Below are 17,987 nucleotides of genomic sequence, written 5' to 3'. Positions count from 1 at the left end.
TTGCATATATTTCGGGAAAAAAAGCTATTATAAATAAAGTCCACTTACTAATTGTACTGTAGAGAATGAAAGAAAAACATACAAGGAAGCAAAGAAAAGATGGACAGCTCTGAACACAGTATGTGGTACTTATTATATAGGTTTTTTTGAGAAGGAAATTTATTGGTTTATATTTTGATTATTCTCCTATGTTCTATTTTGCATATGACAATTATCCCCCCCCCAATTTTGTATTTAAGTTTAAAATAAATAAAGAAAAAAAAGTTTGCTTATTCCCTTCTTACTGTTTCTTTAAGTAAACAAGACATGGGACCATCACTGTCTTATGACAAATGAAAAGCGAGTATCTCACAGAGATCAATCAAGAGTCCAATGGAAGGCATGAGTGGGCTGCAATACATTACAAGGAAGCATCCCTTTTTTCCACCAACAAACTTACACAATACAAGCCAATAAATATCCAAAATAATGTTTCCCTTAGAAGTAATAAGATTATTCAAGAGTAACATGATGGTTTCAAAAACAAAAACTGAAAGCTAAATAACATAATGATTAGAAGATACTTCTATTATGAAGTATGAGCTAAATAAAACACCAGATTTCTAGGAACCACTGTGGTACAGTAAAATCACTATTTCTCAGAGTTATGGTAATTGATTTCTAGTGTATAACATTTTGAAATATGTCCACTCATATTGGGTAATAGACTTAAATGTGCATTCTTCTTAACACGGCATACTTTTTATTCGAAGCTTCCTGAATAAAAGTCACACAAAAACAAATGAACGAATTCAACTTTCTGATAAAATATATTGCTAGTCTAGAAAAAGACAAAAATTGCAAAAACTGTTATCAAATAAATGAGACAGTTTCTAAACGTTGATATGACAAATACTTTCTATTTTGTTCCAATAAGAATGTTTGATATTAATTTCATTAGCAATTTCTCCGTTAAGAGTGGCTTCTTAAGATCTTAGACATTTTGATGTTTGATTGGAGGTGCTACATTACATAGCTTAATTACTCTGAATAAAGAGAAAGATAATCAGAGATTGATGATAATGTAGAGGAGTACCATAAGATTTTATCTATGACTCTACAATTGAAGTCAAAGAATAAATACAGATGGAAAGAAGACCTTAAAAAACCTAGGATCCAGCATCATTTTTTGACAGAAGAGGAGAAGAAAGCTAGAGAGGGAGAAGTGATGGTGCTAGAAATAAAGTCTCCTGATTGTCATTCACTCTTCACTCCTCCACACAGCAGTCTTATTCAACATATTGCCCAACATGTGTGAAGAATTAAAAATCGTTGGGTTTTTTGGGAGCATATGACATGGAATGCCCAAAACAATGCTTTTTATGAATCTGGATTCAAAAATATATCAACGGACTTTAACTATAACAAGTATAAGGATAAATAAAATGCTATTCTTTGGCCCAAAACCAATAGTGAAAGTATAGGAGTGGGAAAATTGATTTTTATTAATGAATCTGAAAAATACATTAGGCATTACAATCAACAGAAAACTCAATACGTTAGTAATATGATCTAGGTTAATAAAATAGTGATCAAAGAGAAGGAATAACATCACTATTTTCAACAATGATCAGTTCACGTCCTGAGTTACTGACTTCAATTGAGAAGATGACAAAATATGAACTTCTAGAAGAGGACGTCCAGACAGTAAAGTTTCTTTAAACCAAAGAATATTCTGAATAGTTGAAGAAAGTAATATTTAGGAAAAAGATAAGACAGAGTAAGTTAAAGCAATCTCTATTTGAAGACTGTTTATATGTGGAATTAGACCTACTCTATACAAAAATCAGTGACTCAGTTAAAGATGTGTGGTCAAAGTAAAGAAATGGCTAACAATGAGAAGTTAGGGGGGGAAAAGCAGACAAAATAATTTCCGGAGCAGCAAGATGACGAAGTGGATAGAGTACCAACCCTGAAGTCAAGACAACCTGAGTTCAAATCCCGCCTCAGACACTTAACACTTACTAGCTATGTGAACCTAGGCAAGTTATCCCAATTAATTACCTTGCTCCCCCCAAAGCAAAACAAAAACAAAAACCCTCTCTGAGCTTAGATACGTATTTTGAAGAACTTAAACAGAGAATGACTACATCACAGCCTGGATTATTATGAAGAAGATTGCCATAGTAAAATTGGAAATTAGGCTAGATACTGATACTATTTCACAACTTGAGTAAAATATGTCAGGTATTAAATACTATTTAAAAAACAGCATACCTGTAAGAAGGACTGATCCTCATTAGAGAGAATTGACTCATGAGGTATTAATGGAGGTTCCTTTTTATCACAGGTCTGCTGTATTGATAAAGTATCTGCATAGTTTGGTCCCAGAAATAACAACTGGCTTTTCCGAGAATCAGTGGTGAGGGAAACTTCTTGGGTATGTGTTTGGAGAAAGGCTCTCACTCCATCAATGCCCACAAACTGGGAGGAATGGATGTTTCCAAAATGCCCAGTAGATGCACTCAGAAACTTTGAGGTCCTCCACCTGTGTAATTTGAGCGCCAATAAAATGACAATGAAGATAAAGAACAAACAGGAAACCGCAGCCACAGCGATGACAAGATAGAATGTGAGGTTGGAGTCTTTAAGGTCATCTGATGGCTCGGGATTGCTGAGCTCGGAAAGGATCTTGGGGATGCTGTCAGCCACAATTATGGTGATACTGACAGTGGCAGAGAGGGGGAGCTCCCCATTATCTGTCACTGCCACTAGAAGATTCTGCTTGAGGGCATCTTTGTCCAGGAATGTCCGAACGGTCCTGATTTCTCCTGAATGAAGACCCACAGAGAAGAGACCAGGCTCTGTGGCCTTGATCAGGCGGTAGGACAGCCAGGCATTCTGGCCAGAGTCTCCATCAACTGCCACCACCTTGGTCACCAGGTACCCTGGCTCTGCAGAGCGAGGGGCCAGTTCTACTCCGCTGGAACCATCAGTAGGGAAGGCAGGGTACAGGATTTCTGGGGCGTTATCATTTTGATCCAGGATAAACAGAGTCAGAGATATGTTGCTGCTGAGAGGAGGATCTCCAGAATCCTTGGCTGTCACTCCTAGCTTCAGTTCTCGGAACTGTTCATAATCAAAGGAACGCAGAGCATAGAGAACGCCAGTTTCAGAATTAATGGAAACATAGGAGGAGAGAGATGCACCATGTATGGAATCATCCATAATGGAGTAAGTGACGTGACCATTCTCCCCGATATCGGAGTCATGAGCAGTCAGAGAGTAAATAGAAGTTCCTCTGGGATTGTTCTCCATGACATAAGTCGATTCTGATGTCTGGACAAAAACCGGGTGGTTGTCATTGATGTCTTCTATGTGCAGGGAGATGTGAGTGCCAGTGGACAGAGGGGGACTTCCTCTATCTGTGGCTGTCACGGTGATGTTGTACATGGAGACTTGTTCCCGATCCAGTGCTCTGTCGGTCACTAGAGTATAATAATTTCCATAGGACTTTTCAAGTTTGAAAGGGAGGTTTTCTGGAATGGAGCACATGACCTGGCCATTTTCCCCAGAATCTCTGTCTTGTATATTGAAAAGGGCAATCACCGACCCTGCAGAAGAATTTTCAGAGATTGAGGTGATAACAGAAGTGATGGTGACTTCGGGAGCGTTGTCATTCACATCCAGTACTTTGATCAGAATCTTGGCTATGGCCAGAAGTCCAGCCCCATCTCGGGCTTCAATATCTATAGTATAGATATTGCATTCTTCATAATCTAGATTTCCCAGTACTGTTATACCTCCAGTCAAAGCATTCAAATGAAATAACTGAGATGTTTTCTCAGTAATTTTCTGAAAATAATAAGTGACTTCCCCGTTTATTCCTATATCCATGTCGGTAGCACTCACTGCGAGTAGCTGTGACCCCTGTGGTAAATTCTCAGGTACATTCACGCTATACACAGACTGAGTAAACCTTGGTGCATTGTCATTCGCATCCAGAACAGTGATAGGAACTCGCAGAGTGCCGGAGAGAATCGGATCTCCACCGTCCGAAGCCGAGAGGGTGAGGTGATGAACAGATTTCTCCTCTCGGTCCAGAGCGTGTTCAAGCACCAACTCCAGAAACTTGCTCCCACCTGTTCGTTTTTCCACATGCAGAGAGAAATGATGATTCGAACTCAACTTGTAACTCTGAACGGAGTTCATTCCTATATCTGCATCAAAGGCTTCCGGAAGGGGGAACCTTGTTCCTGGCACTGCGCTTTCGCTGATTTTGATTTCCCTTTCTTCTGTTCCAAAGCTGGGAGGGTTATCATTGATATCAATTATTTCCACTTCTATTCCATAAATTTTTACTTTATCCTCTAACAGAATTTCTGCGTTTACAATGCACACAGATTCTTTCCCACACAACTCTTCCCTGTCTATTCTGTCCGCTGTGACTAAGCTTCCGCTTCTGACATTCAGAGCAAAATGATGCTTCTTACCTCTGGAAACTATGCGGGCTCCGTGCTCTGACAGCTTTCGGGGCTCCAACCCAAGATCCTGGGCAATGTTGCCCACAAATGAACCCTTCTCCATCTCCTCGGGCACTGAGTAGCGGATCTGCTCAGATCCAGTCTCCCATAGCGTTCCCAGGAAAAAGCAAAGCAGGATTATTCCATGGCAGTTCCCGATCTTCTGTCTAGCCGCCATCGTTGCCTCGATATTGGATTTTTATTCCTCTTGAACGTCCGATCTTAATATACGGATTCGCATTCCGATCTTAAGTATCCAAGGGGATTAAGATGCCCCGGCGTCTTCCAACTTAGAGAGGAGGGTTTGTGGCCGATTTGATTTTAACTGGAAGCTGTCTGACACTATATGCCTAGGCTTTGTGGGCTGCCAGGAAGGAGGTTTAGGTTGGATTTATCTCCTTACTAGTCAACAGCGGCGCCCAGAGTCCTAACCGATTACTGCAACATTTTTGAGCAAAACATACATTTGGTTTAAAATAGCTTCCTAATAATTTTATTGCTTTGAAACATTTTTAAAAGGAACACATATTTAATTTAATTTTCGAGGCAAATCCGGCGAACATCCAAAAACATGGAATGATTGTAGACTTCAAAACAGTAACTGTTCTTTTATTGCTTAGAATTTATTTCAATAAGATTATTCGTTGTGTATTCATGGTTTCTTTGCATTTTCTTTATTCTACCCCGTATTTTCATTATAAGTCCTCTGTCTCGGCATAAGCAATTCTTAAGTAATAAATTCCCCCACCTCCAAAATGAAGTGCTTTTGTGCTAAGTGAGATGAAGAGATTTATGTTTCTAAAATTGAAAAGTGTTTTTCTTAGGAGCTGTTATAATTTTATGCCATGGACCTCATTGAGAGATTCTGAATGAGCTTCAACTCAGGCAATAAAAGTAGAAACAATATAACAATTACATTTCTTTGCAGACCACTCAGGAGATTGTTTGTTTGTTTTTTAAAATATTAAATATATTAATGTATTATTCAAGGAAATCCTCAGAATGCACAAAAAGTTACTTTATATAAACCCTTGTGTAATCATAATTAAGAATCAACATTGAAATGGGAATGCCCAACATATTGGTTCCTAAAGTACAAAGTACAAAACAAAAGAAAATTAAATATAATTGTTATAAATGTTCTGCATACTTGGATTTTGGCTCTTGAAATATTAAAAATCTTATTTTCTTCAATATTCATAATTTTCTGAAAGGCAATATTTTGCCTCAGAAAGGCTAGAATTCGAAACACCTCTATTACATTTACATTATATATTACCAATGTTTAATGAAAGACTTTATTTCTAGACTAGAATATACAAAATTATTGATGAACAGTAAAACCAAAGAGTAATTTTTCAATGGATATGATGAAAGTAAAAAGTTAATTAGCCATATTAGTGATAGGTTTTACTTTTCTTACCTTCTCAGTAGGTGAGAAAAGAATAGAGGGAGGGAGAGAATTTGGAACTGGAAAAAATTTCTGTGCTTTAAAAATGAATGTAATTTAAGTTTAAAAAACTGTTCTTTTAGGAAACTGATGTCAGTAAACTTTTTAATTAATTTGAACCATGAAATTATGGGGGGGGGAAACCCCTTATCAAAGTCCAATAATTTGTGAAGAACATTAATGGCTAGATCAAAAAGTGCAGACCTCACAGTTCCAGAGAAGCTCAATGCTTTCAAACCAAGGAAGGTCATAAATGAGAGATAAACTCGATCTCTCTCTCTCTCTCTCTCTCTCTCTCTCTCTCTCTCTTTCTCTCTCTCTCTCTCTCTCTCTCTCTCTCTCTCTCTCTCTCTCTCTCTCTCTCTCTCTCTCTCTCTCTCTCTCTCTCTCTCTCTCTCTCTCTGTCTCTCTCTCTCTCTCTGTTTCTGTCCTACTCTCTCTCCCTCTTTCTCTCCCCCCTCACATACACTTGCCTACTTGTCAGTAAATTAGAGAAGAGAGAAAGTATGTCAAACTTACAAATCCCCAACTACTCACGATCAAGCTATTTAAATTTTAACAACTAATGCACAATGAAAACACTGTACAAAAAATAATGAAGAGATGATTGCAAAAACTTACATGAGAAGGAATGCCTATGTTAGAGGCGACCTGGAGTTCCCCATTAGTGTTGTTCAGGATCCTGGAAGCATCATTCAAGAGAAAATCCTGTGGGGATGACATTTCCCCAGTCAGTTTAAGAAAATTATATTCCATCCTTCCCCCTTGAGAGGCAACACACAGATTATAAGAATATGGTAAAGTTCCTTCATTGTAGTTGGGGGGGATGATGGGCCCAGTCTTACAGCAAAAATCCACAGAAAAACATCTGAATATAGATGAATTTGATGACTTTCCTAAGCGAAGGGCAATGGCCAGTGTCACTGTGACAAGGAACAACACTGAAATTAGGGCTAAAGCTACTACCAAATAAAACTGCAGCTCAGACTGAGGGTCTGCAATCTCAGAGTGCTCTTCCATTATCTCTGGCATGGCTTCCTGCAAGCTGTCTGCAAAAACCAATAGCAGAGTCACAGTCGATGACAAAGGGGGCTGTCCACCATCCTGCACAGAGATCAGCAAGCGGTGCTTGGCTGTATCTCTGTCAGACAAGGCCCTGATAGTCCTGACCTCGCCTGTACGAAGTCCCAAGCTGAAGAGTTCCGGATCCGTGGCTTGCAGTACTTGGTAGGCCAACCAGGCATTGTGTCCCGAGTCTGTATCCACTGCCACCACCTTGGTGACTAGGTAGCCTGGCTCCGCAGAGCGAGGAACCATGTCAAAGAGGGCAGATCCTTCAGCCCCGAGTGCCGGGTAAAGAATGATTGGGGCATTGTCATTTTGATCCACTATGAACACTCGAACTGAAACATTAGCACAGAGTGCAGGGGAGCCAGAGTCACAGGCTTGAAGAATCAGCTCGAAGGTGTGCACCTGCTCATAGTCAAAGGACCGCTGTGCGAAGATGTCTCCTCTGTGTCCATTGACAGACACATAGGAGGACAGTGGCAGGGTAGGGAGATCGCTCCAGATAATAGAGTAGGACAGACTGCCATTCTTCTCCAAGTCTGGGTCAACTGCTGAGACACAGGAAATAGATGTCCCTGAGGGATTGTTCTCAGGAACATAAGCCATGTAAGACTTTTGAAGGAAGACAGGGGCATTGTCATTGACATCCCCAACGACTAGGAGGACGGTTTTGCTGGTGGATAGAGGGGGGTTTCCTTTGTCAGTGGCAGTCACAGTAATATTATACTCTGAGGTATGCTCTCTGTCCAGAGTTCCCTCTGTCAGTAACTTGTAGTAATTCTTAGAAGGGGATTCCAATTTGAAGGGAATATTTTCTTGAAAATAACACATAACTTCCCCATTTTCTCCCGAATCTCTGTCACGAATTTTCAGAAGTGCAATGATACTACCAGGTTCAGAATTCTCTGGCACTGGACTGAACATAGACGCCACAGTTATTTCGGGGGCACAGTCATTTTCATCGAGAATTTCTATATGGATTTTACAGTGTGATGCTAGATCTCCAAAATCTTTTGCTTCTATACTTAGGGCATAATTATTAGTATTCTCGAAGTCCAGATTATCCTTAGTCGTTATTTCTCCTGTCTTTTGATTCAAGTCGAATAAAAGTTTCACATCTTCATCTACGTTTTGGAAGGAGTAGGTAATTTCTGCATTGACTCCCTCATCCTGGTCGGTGGCCGACACACCCAGTATAGTGGATCCTGGGGGCAGGTTCTCCCGCACACTGACCCGGTAAACTTGCTGACTGAATACCGGGACATTGTCATTGGCATCCACAACATTGATTCTGATCTGAGCTGTGCCATTTTGGGCTGGCTGCCCACCATCCAGAGCCATCAAAACCAATTGATGTGAACTCTGCTGCTCTCTATCCAGAGATTTTTTCAGTACCAATTCAGGATATTTATCGCCATCTGGACTCTGTTTCACTGTTAGATCAAAGTAACTGTTTTGTTCAAGGTAGTATCTTTGCAGAGAATTACTTCCAATATCTAAATCCACAGCGGGGTCTAGAGGAAAAGACGAGCCTACTTGAATGGATTCTGAGATCTTTAAATTTGCATGTGCTCTTTTGAATATCGGGGGATTATCATTAATATCGAGCACGACCACAGTTACATGGAAAATATTTAGGGGATTTTCTGCAACTGTTTCGAAATCAAGAGAGCACACGAGCTTCCTTCCACATATTTCCTCTCGGTCTATTCTGCCACTGACCAACAATTCCCCGCTCTGAGAGCTGATACTAAAATATTCCTTCTCTGCGCTAACCCGCAACTTCCTACTCGGTAAATTTTGGATTTCTAATCCCAGATCCTTGGCGAGGTTCCCCACCACCGATCCTTTCGCCATCTCCTCTGGAATGGAGTAGCGGATCTGCTCAGAAAACACGCAAAAGAACAAAGACACCAAAAACGGGACCACTACCTGCGGCCTCAGAGTCAGAGCTCTTTGCCCGGCGATCCTTCCCATCTCTCAGGTTCTGTGCAGACAGAAACTCTTTAGCTCCTCAGAAGATGAAATATGGATGATCGTGAGTTGTAAGAATCGGTATTAAAGAAGGACCAATTTCACTGTCCAGCTGCAAATCCGTGTGCTCCAGGGACTGGAGCTTGAATGAATACAGGGCTTATTGGTGAGCAGGAAATTACCCAACAGGAACCTAGCTACAAGGGATTCTCTTTTCTAGCTTTACCTCCACATTGGCCGACAGCGGCGCCCAGTGTCTCAGTTGGAGAATTTCAGCCAATTCTACAGAAATCCATTTTTCTCAAGGATAAAAATTTCCAGTAAAAACCAAGGAATACACTTTTAAGCATATATCTGCTAAAGTACTATTATTATGTTATTCTCAATATACCATGCCTTCTTTTTTCTCCCCCTCACTCCCCCAACTGTACTGGAAACATTAAACATTTCTTTTTTTGGCAGACATTTTGGTGTAATATAGGTACTGAACCTGGAGACAGAAAGGGTTGGGTTGGAATCTTTCCTCAGGCACCACTCAGTGTGACTTCGAGCAAATCACTTTGCCTGCTTGTTCTCTCTGTACTAATTTATTTTCTTTTTTTGTAAAAATCAGAGGGTTGGACTTTATAGAGTCTAAGATCCCTTTCAGGTTTAAATCAGATCCATTGAGCCATTCAGGTTGTAAATATGATTTATATGGTTTATTGAGAGCATTCAAGTTCTGTCTGAATAGCTAAAATAAAGGAAACTAAACTGATAATCAGGATATACAAGTTCCATGCCTGACTCTATCTAGCTCCTTCCATGCCTTGATTCTGTCTAGTCTCTCAGTCATTCTCGAATTTGAACGTCTTCGGGATGGAAAGTAGACTACTGCTGCTAAAGCTAATCTCTTTGATTGTAATCTCTTTGATGGGTGAAGCTGAGTGGGGCTCTATCAGTCGGCTCCATCAATCCATGAAGAAAGCTGGTCTCTCTTGGAAGAACCTATGTATGCCAAGGATGGTTTTAGTATGTTTCAAAGTAGCAAGGGAATTTAAGGATTTCTTGTCCAACGACCGTGAATTTTTGTAACATTCTTTCAGAACATCATTCTCTTTTTAAGTCACCATTTTAATAATAGTGGAGTTCTGTCAACCCAATACTTCTTTTTTTCTCCTATTACAAACACGTAGTGAAAAAAACAAATTCCCACGAAGGCCATGTCTTCACAGTATTTTACTTCTGCTCCTCTGGACACACTTTAAAAGGATAATTAAAAACTCACAGAAAGATTCTTGGAGCAATAACTGCCAGAACAATACACAAAGATAAGTCGCTGATGGGATGTTACTGTACTACTAATTACACCACATTACACTATTCAAAAAAGGGTGATTATGTCATATAATAGATTTCGTCAGCAATATTTCCATTTTTCTCCAAAGAAACTAGATTAATGTTGGATGGCAAATATATAAAAATTGTTCTCTTAAAAATAAATAAAATTTATAGATAAAAATATTAAAATCACTATTATTAACAAACAATACGACTATAGCAAAACAATAACCAAGTGAATGAAAATTCAAATGTATTAGTTCTTTGAATATTCCGATTATGATTGAAACAAAGGCGCCACTCTTCTGGAATACATTGAATAACATGGTGGGTATCTGCACAAAATCATATTGGAATATCTCTAACGAATGACAATTTAAAATATCAGTATTTGCTCCCCAAAGATGCTGAAATAAGTAATTTTTAGAAGATCAAACAATCTAATAGTTCATGAATATAAAGAATACAAAAATCAAATAAGAATAGGTGTGTATTAAAATAATTCTACTTTCAAATGGAAAAATAAAATTATTCTATAAAAATCAGGTGAAAAGCATATTAATAATTTATTTATAATCTGATATGACAAAAGTATTTGAAAATAAATGAACTTAGCACCATGTCTTCTATGTCATCTCAAAAATGTTGTTCCATGAGATCCTACAATGCCATACCTCACATTAGGTAGATCAGGAAAAAAAAAACAAGAACCGATGAAATCTTGGAAGGTTATCATGAGGTTTATTCCTAGATCCTATCACTGAAGCTATTGGATTTCCGCTGGAACAAAGTCCTTAAAGATATACTTCTCCATGACTCATCCCTCATCTCCACACCCATTTTCAAAGCTGTAAAAAATTATCACAGGTAAAGAACTGAGGTGTAAGAAATGAAGAAGAATGATTTAAGAGAAACCTGGGAAGATTTGAATTAGCTGATGTAGAGTGAGGTGAATAGAACAACAGCAACATTGTACAAATAAAAAATTCTAAAAGGATGTGAAACTCTATTGTATAAATAAATAATTCTAAAAGGATGTGAAACTCTGAACAATATAATGACTTATTTGAAAGGATTCATAATGAAAGTTATTGCTTATCTCCTAGTAGAGAAATGTTTGACTAAGCATGCAGATTGAAACCTCTTTTTCTGGACATTGCCAATTAGGGATTTGTTTTGCTTGATTACATACGTTTTTATTGGTGTATTGGTTTCTCTTACTTTCTCAATGGGGGTGAGGAGTTGGGGTGAAAATAAAAAGATGAGGGTTCAAGACAAACTTTCTGACTTTGGTTCAGTGATTTTTCAATAGCAAAGTAAAATCCTATTCAAGAAATTTATCAATATAAATCAAGACCTAGAAACCATGCCTTATTATTATTATTGGTAAACGACACAAATACGGAAAGGAAACAATATTCCAGATGACAACATTAAGGCTTAAAGTTAATTTTTACACACTAGAACAGACTAGACTATGAAGATTAAATATAAAAGAATTAAATATAGAATCTCACACTTTCCTCCCAAACAATGGCTGCATCAAATAAAAGACTGGAGAGAATGATATTAACAAGAATTAATTTGAAAACGCAATAACAATTCCAATGGAATGAAAACTAAATATGAGTCAATAGTATGGTGCAGACACCAAAGAAACAAATGAAATTTCATACTGAATAATAGAAGTAATTTGTTGAAAATAAAAGAAGCAATAGTGCTACAACCCTGTCCCTCCCAACTTTGTACGGGTGAGCCCATAATACTGAATTTTTATCTTTCGTTAGACGTCAAATTTGATATGTACATTCATAAAATGAAATCCGTTCGCCATAAGGAGCACAGATTGTCAAGTATTGAAATAAAAATAAAGAACAGTTGAGGGAACTGGGAATTTTATGCATGTGTGTGACACACACATCTATATATCTATATTTCTATATGAGTTAAGAAGCAAACAACAACTTACAAATATTCAAAGGACAAAAAAAGGAGTAAGCATTTATATAATGCATGCTATGTGCCAGATTATGCCAAGTACTTTTTATACTTAACAATCCTGTGAAGTAGGTGCTATTATAACCCCCATTTTACAATTGAAGAAATTAAGAAAAACAGAAGTTAAATGTTTTGTCTAGGGTCACATAATTATTAAGCGTTTGAGATCAGATTGGAAATCAGGTCTTCCTGACTTCAAGCCCAATCAGTATTCGATCCACTGTGCCATCAATGGACGTTAATTCTAATTCTAAGAACTAAAGTGAATCCCTTGCATCATCAGTTGGCTTCTAATTCTATTTATAAGAAGAATTTGAATAATTCTATATATCTATAGTACAGTTATGTCTAGATGTGCACTAGTTGCAGACAGTAAAGTTGGAGCTTAATATAAAGAAAGTATGTCTAACAATTGGAACTTTTCATAAATTTTACCTTAATAAGATTTTTATCACTTGTACTCTTTTTTAAATTTAATTTAATTTAATTTAATTTTTTTTTATCACTTGTACTCTGAAACTGAGACTAACTACTAGTAAAGTTGTCGAAAGAGATTTTGACATTTGGCTAGAAGTAAGACTGAGTGAAAACTAAAGTTCCTTTCACATTTAATCTGTAATTGAAAAAAAAATTAAATAATTAGCTACATTAAGAATTAAAGTTCAGCATACCTGTAAGAAGGATTGATCCTCATTAGAGAGAATTGACTCATGAGGTATTAATGGAGGTTCCTTTTTATCACAGGTCTGCTGTATTGATATAGTATCTGCATAGTTTGGTCCCAGAAATAACAACTGGCTTTTCCGAGAATCAGTGGTGAGGGAAACTTCTTGGGTATGTGTTTGGAGAAAGGCTCTCACTCCATCAATGCCCACAAACTGGGAGGAATGGATGTTTCCAAAATGCCCAGTAGATGCACTCAGAAACTTTGAGGTCCTCCACCTGTGTAATTTGAGCGCCAATAAAATGACAATGAAGATAAAGAACAAACAGGAAACCGCAGCCACAGCGATGACAAGATAGAATGTGAGGTTGGAGTCTTTAAGGTCATCTGATGGCTCGGGATTGCTGAGCTCGGAAAGGATCTTGGGGATGCTGTCAGCCACAATTATGGTGATACTGACAGTGGCAGAGAGGGGGAGCTCCCCATTATCTGTCACTGCCACTAGAAGATTCTGCTTGAGGGCATCTTTGTCCAGGAATGTCCGAACGGTCCTGATTTCTCCTGAATGAAGACCCACAGAGAAGAGACCAGGCTCTGTGGCCTTGATCAGGCGGTAGGACAGCCAGGCATTCTGGCCAGAGTCTCCATCAACTGCCACCACCTTGGTCACCAGGTACCCTGGCTCTGCAGAGCGAGGGGCCAGTTCTACTCCGCTGGAACCATCAGTAGGGAAGGCAGGGTACAGGATTTCTGGGGCGTTATCATTTTGATCCAGGATAAACAGAGTCAGAGATATGTTGCTGCTGAGAGGAGGATCTCCAGAGTCCTTGGCTGTCACTCCTAGCTTCAGTTCTCGGAACTGTTCATAATCAAAGGAATGCAGAGCATAGAGAACGCCAGTTTCAGAATTAATGGAAACATAGGAGGAGAGAGATGCACCATGTATCGAATCATCCATAATGGAGTAAGTGACGTGACCATTCTCCCCGATATCGGAGTCATGAGCAGTCAGAGAGTAAATAGAAGTTCCTCTGGGATTGTTCTCCATGACATAAGTCGATTCTGATGTCTGGACAAAAACCGGGTGGTTGTCATTGATGTCTTCTATGTGCAGGGAGATGTGAGTGTCAGCGGACAGAGGGGGACTCCCTCCATCTGTGGCTGTCACGGTGATGTTGTACATGGAGACTTGTTCCCGATCCAGTGCTCTGTCGGTCACTAGAGTATAATAATTTCCATAGGACTTTTCAAGTTTGAAAGGGAGGTTTTCTGGAATGGAGCACATGACCTGGCCATTTTCCCCAGAATCTCTGTCGTGTACATTGAAAAGGGCAATCACCGACCCTGCAGAAGAATTTTCAGAGATTGAGGTGATAACAGAAGTGATGGTGACTTCGGGAGCGTTGTCATTCACATCCAGTACTTTGATCAGAATCTTGGCTCTGTCCAGAAGTCCAGCCCCATCTCGGGCTTCAATATCTATATCATAGAAATTACATTCCTCATAATCTAGATTTTCCAAAATGGATATATCCCCAGTCAAAGCATTCAGTTCGAATAATTGCGAAGTTTTCTCAGTAATTTTCCGGAAATAATAAGACACATCCCCGTTTATTCCCTCATCTGGATCTGTGGCATTTACCCTGAGCAGACATGTTTTCACTGGCACGTTCTCAGGAACACTCACGCTGTACTGGGATTGAATAAACTGTGGGGCATTGTCATTTGCATCAACAACAGTCACGAGGATGAGCACAGTGGCAGAACCAACTGGATTTCCTCCATCAAAGGCAGTGAGTATAAGGCGATGGATAGGTTCCTCCTCCCTGTCCAGGGCTCGCTCCAGAACCAGCTCAGGGTACTGGGCATCATCTTTTCCGTTTTGTACAAGCAAAGAGAAGTAATGGTTCGAGCTCAGTTTGTATTTCTGCAGTGAATTCACCCCCACATCTAAATCAAAAGCTTCTGGAAGAGGAAATCTTGTTCCTGGCATTGCACTTTCATGGATTTTGACTTCCCTTTCTTCTATTCCAAAGCTGGGGATGTTATCATTAACATCAGTTATTTCCACTTCTACTCTATAAATTTTTACTTTGTCCTCTAGCAGAATCTCTAAATTTAGAGTACACACTGACGCTCTCCCACACAGCCCCTCCCTGTCTATTCTGTCTGCCGTGACTAAACTGCCGGTTCTGAAATTCAGGGCGAAATGCTGCTTCTTACCTCTGGAGACAATGCGGGCTCCTCGATTCAACAGTTTCTGTGGTTCCAGCCCCAGGTCTTTGGAGATATCACCCACGAAGGCGCCCTTCTCCGTTTCCTCCGGCACTGAGTATCGGATTTGTTGGGCCCTGGCCTCCCATAGAATTCCCAGAAGAAAGCAAAGCAAGACTCTCCCTCTGCTGCTCGGAAGTATCTGCGGAGCTGTCATTGTTATCCTGCTGCAGATATTTCTTCTGCTTAATCTCCCAATGATTCTCTCCGGATCAGTTCTTGGGTCTTCTAAATTCTTGAAGATAGGCAGTCATCACGGTTTTTAGTTTGGAGTGTTTTCTGGTTGATTCAATTCTGCTGGTGGAGTTGCGTGTCTGAGCAGCCTTTTCTTTATGCGTCTGAGCCACGTCTGGCTTTGTCAGTTGGAAGTTAAGAGGATCTGGCTGGATTTCTCTTCCTGACTGGTGAACAGCGGCGCCCAGAGTCCTAATTAATTATTGCATTGTTGGCACAGTATGAACTATGAAACGCTTGAATTTCAATTAATTCCCATCTTAGGGAAACAGATCATACATATATACATATATACATACATATGTGCATATATGTATATATTACAGAGAGCCATGATATAATTCAGCGATTTCTTATAGACATTATCATATTTCATGTCACTTTAAAATATTCGAAATAAAGAATTTTGTGGGGAATTGTCATTTGCATCAAGAACGGCCACCAGAATGAGCACAGTGGCAGAAGCGGTCAGATTTCCTCCATCAAAGGCAGTGAGTGTAAGATGCAAAATTCTTGGAGTCTGGATTTTGACTTAAGATACGGATATATTTCAATCACGACCTTTAATTTAGACAAACTGACCAGAACACAAATAACTAGTTCATCTTCATACACTTGCCCCAGTAACTTAGTGATCATTATTTACTGAATACTTTGATTCATAATCTGTCTTGGGCCTCTAAACTAGAACTAAGTTTTTCAAACAAGGGTTATTTTTAAAAAAAGATATGTATGATAACAACTTTTAAAATATTAAAAAAAAAAAACCTTTACTAGCTTGTGATTATCTGTATCCTTATACTTAATTTAAATCCTGAAATTCTTTTGTTGGAAAATGTATTTTTTTTTCACTTGACTATTCCACAAATTTAAATTCATGGCTAATGTGAATGGCCAAAAAGAAAAGTGCAGGTCACAGAAAATCAGAGAAACTCTTTACTCTGCTTAAAATTGAGAAGGCATCATCAGTTAGAATCAATATGCTCAAAATATAAGAATTATTTGTTTACCAAGAAAATATTGTCTGGTATGTTAGGGGAGATAAACAACATTGAAAACAAACCCTTAAATATGGAGAAATATGATAATTTTTAAAAACTTATGCACCATGGAGTAGCTGAGCAAAAAGGCAAAGAGGAGATTCCGAGGAGACAACATTCCTTCAGTAAATTTGAGAAAATTACATTGCATCTTTCCTGCTTCTGAGGCAACATACAGATTATAAAAATATGGTAAAGTTCCTTCACTGTAGTTTGGAAAGAAATCAGATACAGTCAGAATAAATATCCACATGGACACAGCACAACATGGTAGGATTGCAATATCTCCGAAGATGCAGAGTGATGGTAAGTATCATTGTGATAAGAAACACCACAGAAATTAAGGACAAAGCTATTACTAAGTAAAACTGTAATTCAGACTGGGAGTTCAGGATATTTGAATTTTCCTCCTTCATTTCGGGTAGCACTTCCTTAAGCTCTCTGCACACACTAGGTGCAAAGCCACAGTGACCGACAACGGGGGCTGCCCAAATCTTGCATGGAGACCAGAAGCCGGTATCGAGTTACATCTTTATCAGCCAAAACCTTGGTTGTCCTTACCTCTCCTGTGGGAGACGCAGACTGAAAAGCCCGTGATCCGTAGCCTGAAGCACATGGTAAGCCAGCCAGACGTTGTAGCCCGAATCAGCTTCCACTGCCACCACTTTGGTGACCAAGTATCCAAGCTCAGCAAGTCTAGAGACCATGTCATAAAGGGCTGAGTTGTCAGATGCTAGGGCTGGGGATAGAATGTTTGGGGCATTGTCATTACAATCTACTATGAACACTCGCAGGCTGACGTTACCGTCAGAGCAGGGGAGCCAGACCTTGGTCCTGCAGTGTCAGTTCGAAAGTGCAGTTATGTTCTTAGTGGAAGGAAAGCAGTGAGAAGATGTCTCCGCTATATTCACTGACAGAAACGTAGGAGGAGAAGTCAGGGTGCGGCCAGGTCACTAATCACAATGGAGTAGGACACTCGGCCATTCTGCTCAAGGTCAGCGTCCTCCGCCAATACTTTAGTGAAAGAGGAACCAAAAGAGTTATTTTCAGAAACGTAAGCGACATAGGAAGGTTGAAGGAAAATTGGGGGGTTGTCATTAACACCTGTAATGTTCAAGATGAATTTTTTGCTGGTGGACAGAGCAGGATTCCCCTTGTATGTGCTGCCACAGTGATGTTGTATTTCGGAATCTGCTCACAATGGAGAGGCCCATCTATCAATAGTTTGTAGTAATTTCTGGAAGACGAGTCTAACTTGAAAGGCATGTATGTATGATCTGTTTCCCTAAGATGGGAATTAATTGAAATTCAAGCGTTTCATAGTTCATACTGTGCCAACAATGCAATAATTAATTAGGACTCTGGGCGCCGCTGTTCACCAGTCAGGAAGAGAAATCCAGAGAAACTCCTGAACATTTCCTCTCCGTCCTTTCCCCCATCCCCAATCTCGGTCAAGTGTTTTA

The 17,987-nt window shown here is 39.4% G+C and overlaps 1 protein-coding gene across 8 annotated transcripts in view; it reads right to left on the bottom strand.

Moving 5' to 3' along the window:
- The window catches only part of LOC100926346 (protocadherin gamma-C4), a 169,531-nt gene that overhangs the window by 133,877 nt on the left and 17,667 nt on the right, over positions 1–17,987 (bottom strand). For 2 of the 8 annotated variants that reach the window (XM_031953441.1, XM_031953440.1), the window contains exon 2: positions 6,316–6,660. The exons of 3 other annotated variants lie outside the window; for them this stretch is intronic. In XM_031953441.1, the coding sequence (XP_031809301.1) occupies positions 6,508–6,660 (153 nt within the window). In that variant the 3' untranslated portion in view covers positions 6,316–6,507. Of the gene's footprint in view, positions 1–2,256; positions 6,239–6,315; positions 6,661–12,983; positions 16,973–17,987 lie in introns of those variants that run through there. 3 more of the 8 variants (XM_031953442.1, XM_031953436.1, XM_031953435.1) reach the window with 3 other exon arrangements.

Source organism: Sarcophilus harrisii, chromosome 2 (assembly GCF_902635505.1).
Source record: "Sarcophilus harrisii chromosome 2, mSarHar1.11, whole genome shotgun sequence".
NCBI lineage: Eukaryota > Metazoa > Chordata > Mammalia > Dasyuromorphia > Dasyuridae > Sarcophilus > Sarcophilus harrisii.
This window is presented reverse-complemented; position numbering and strand designations above follow the sequence as displayed.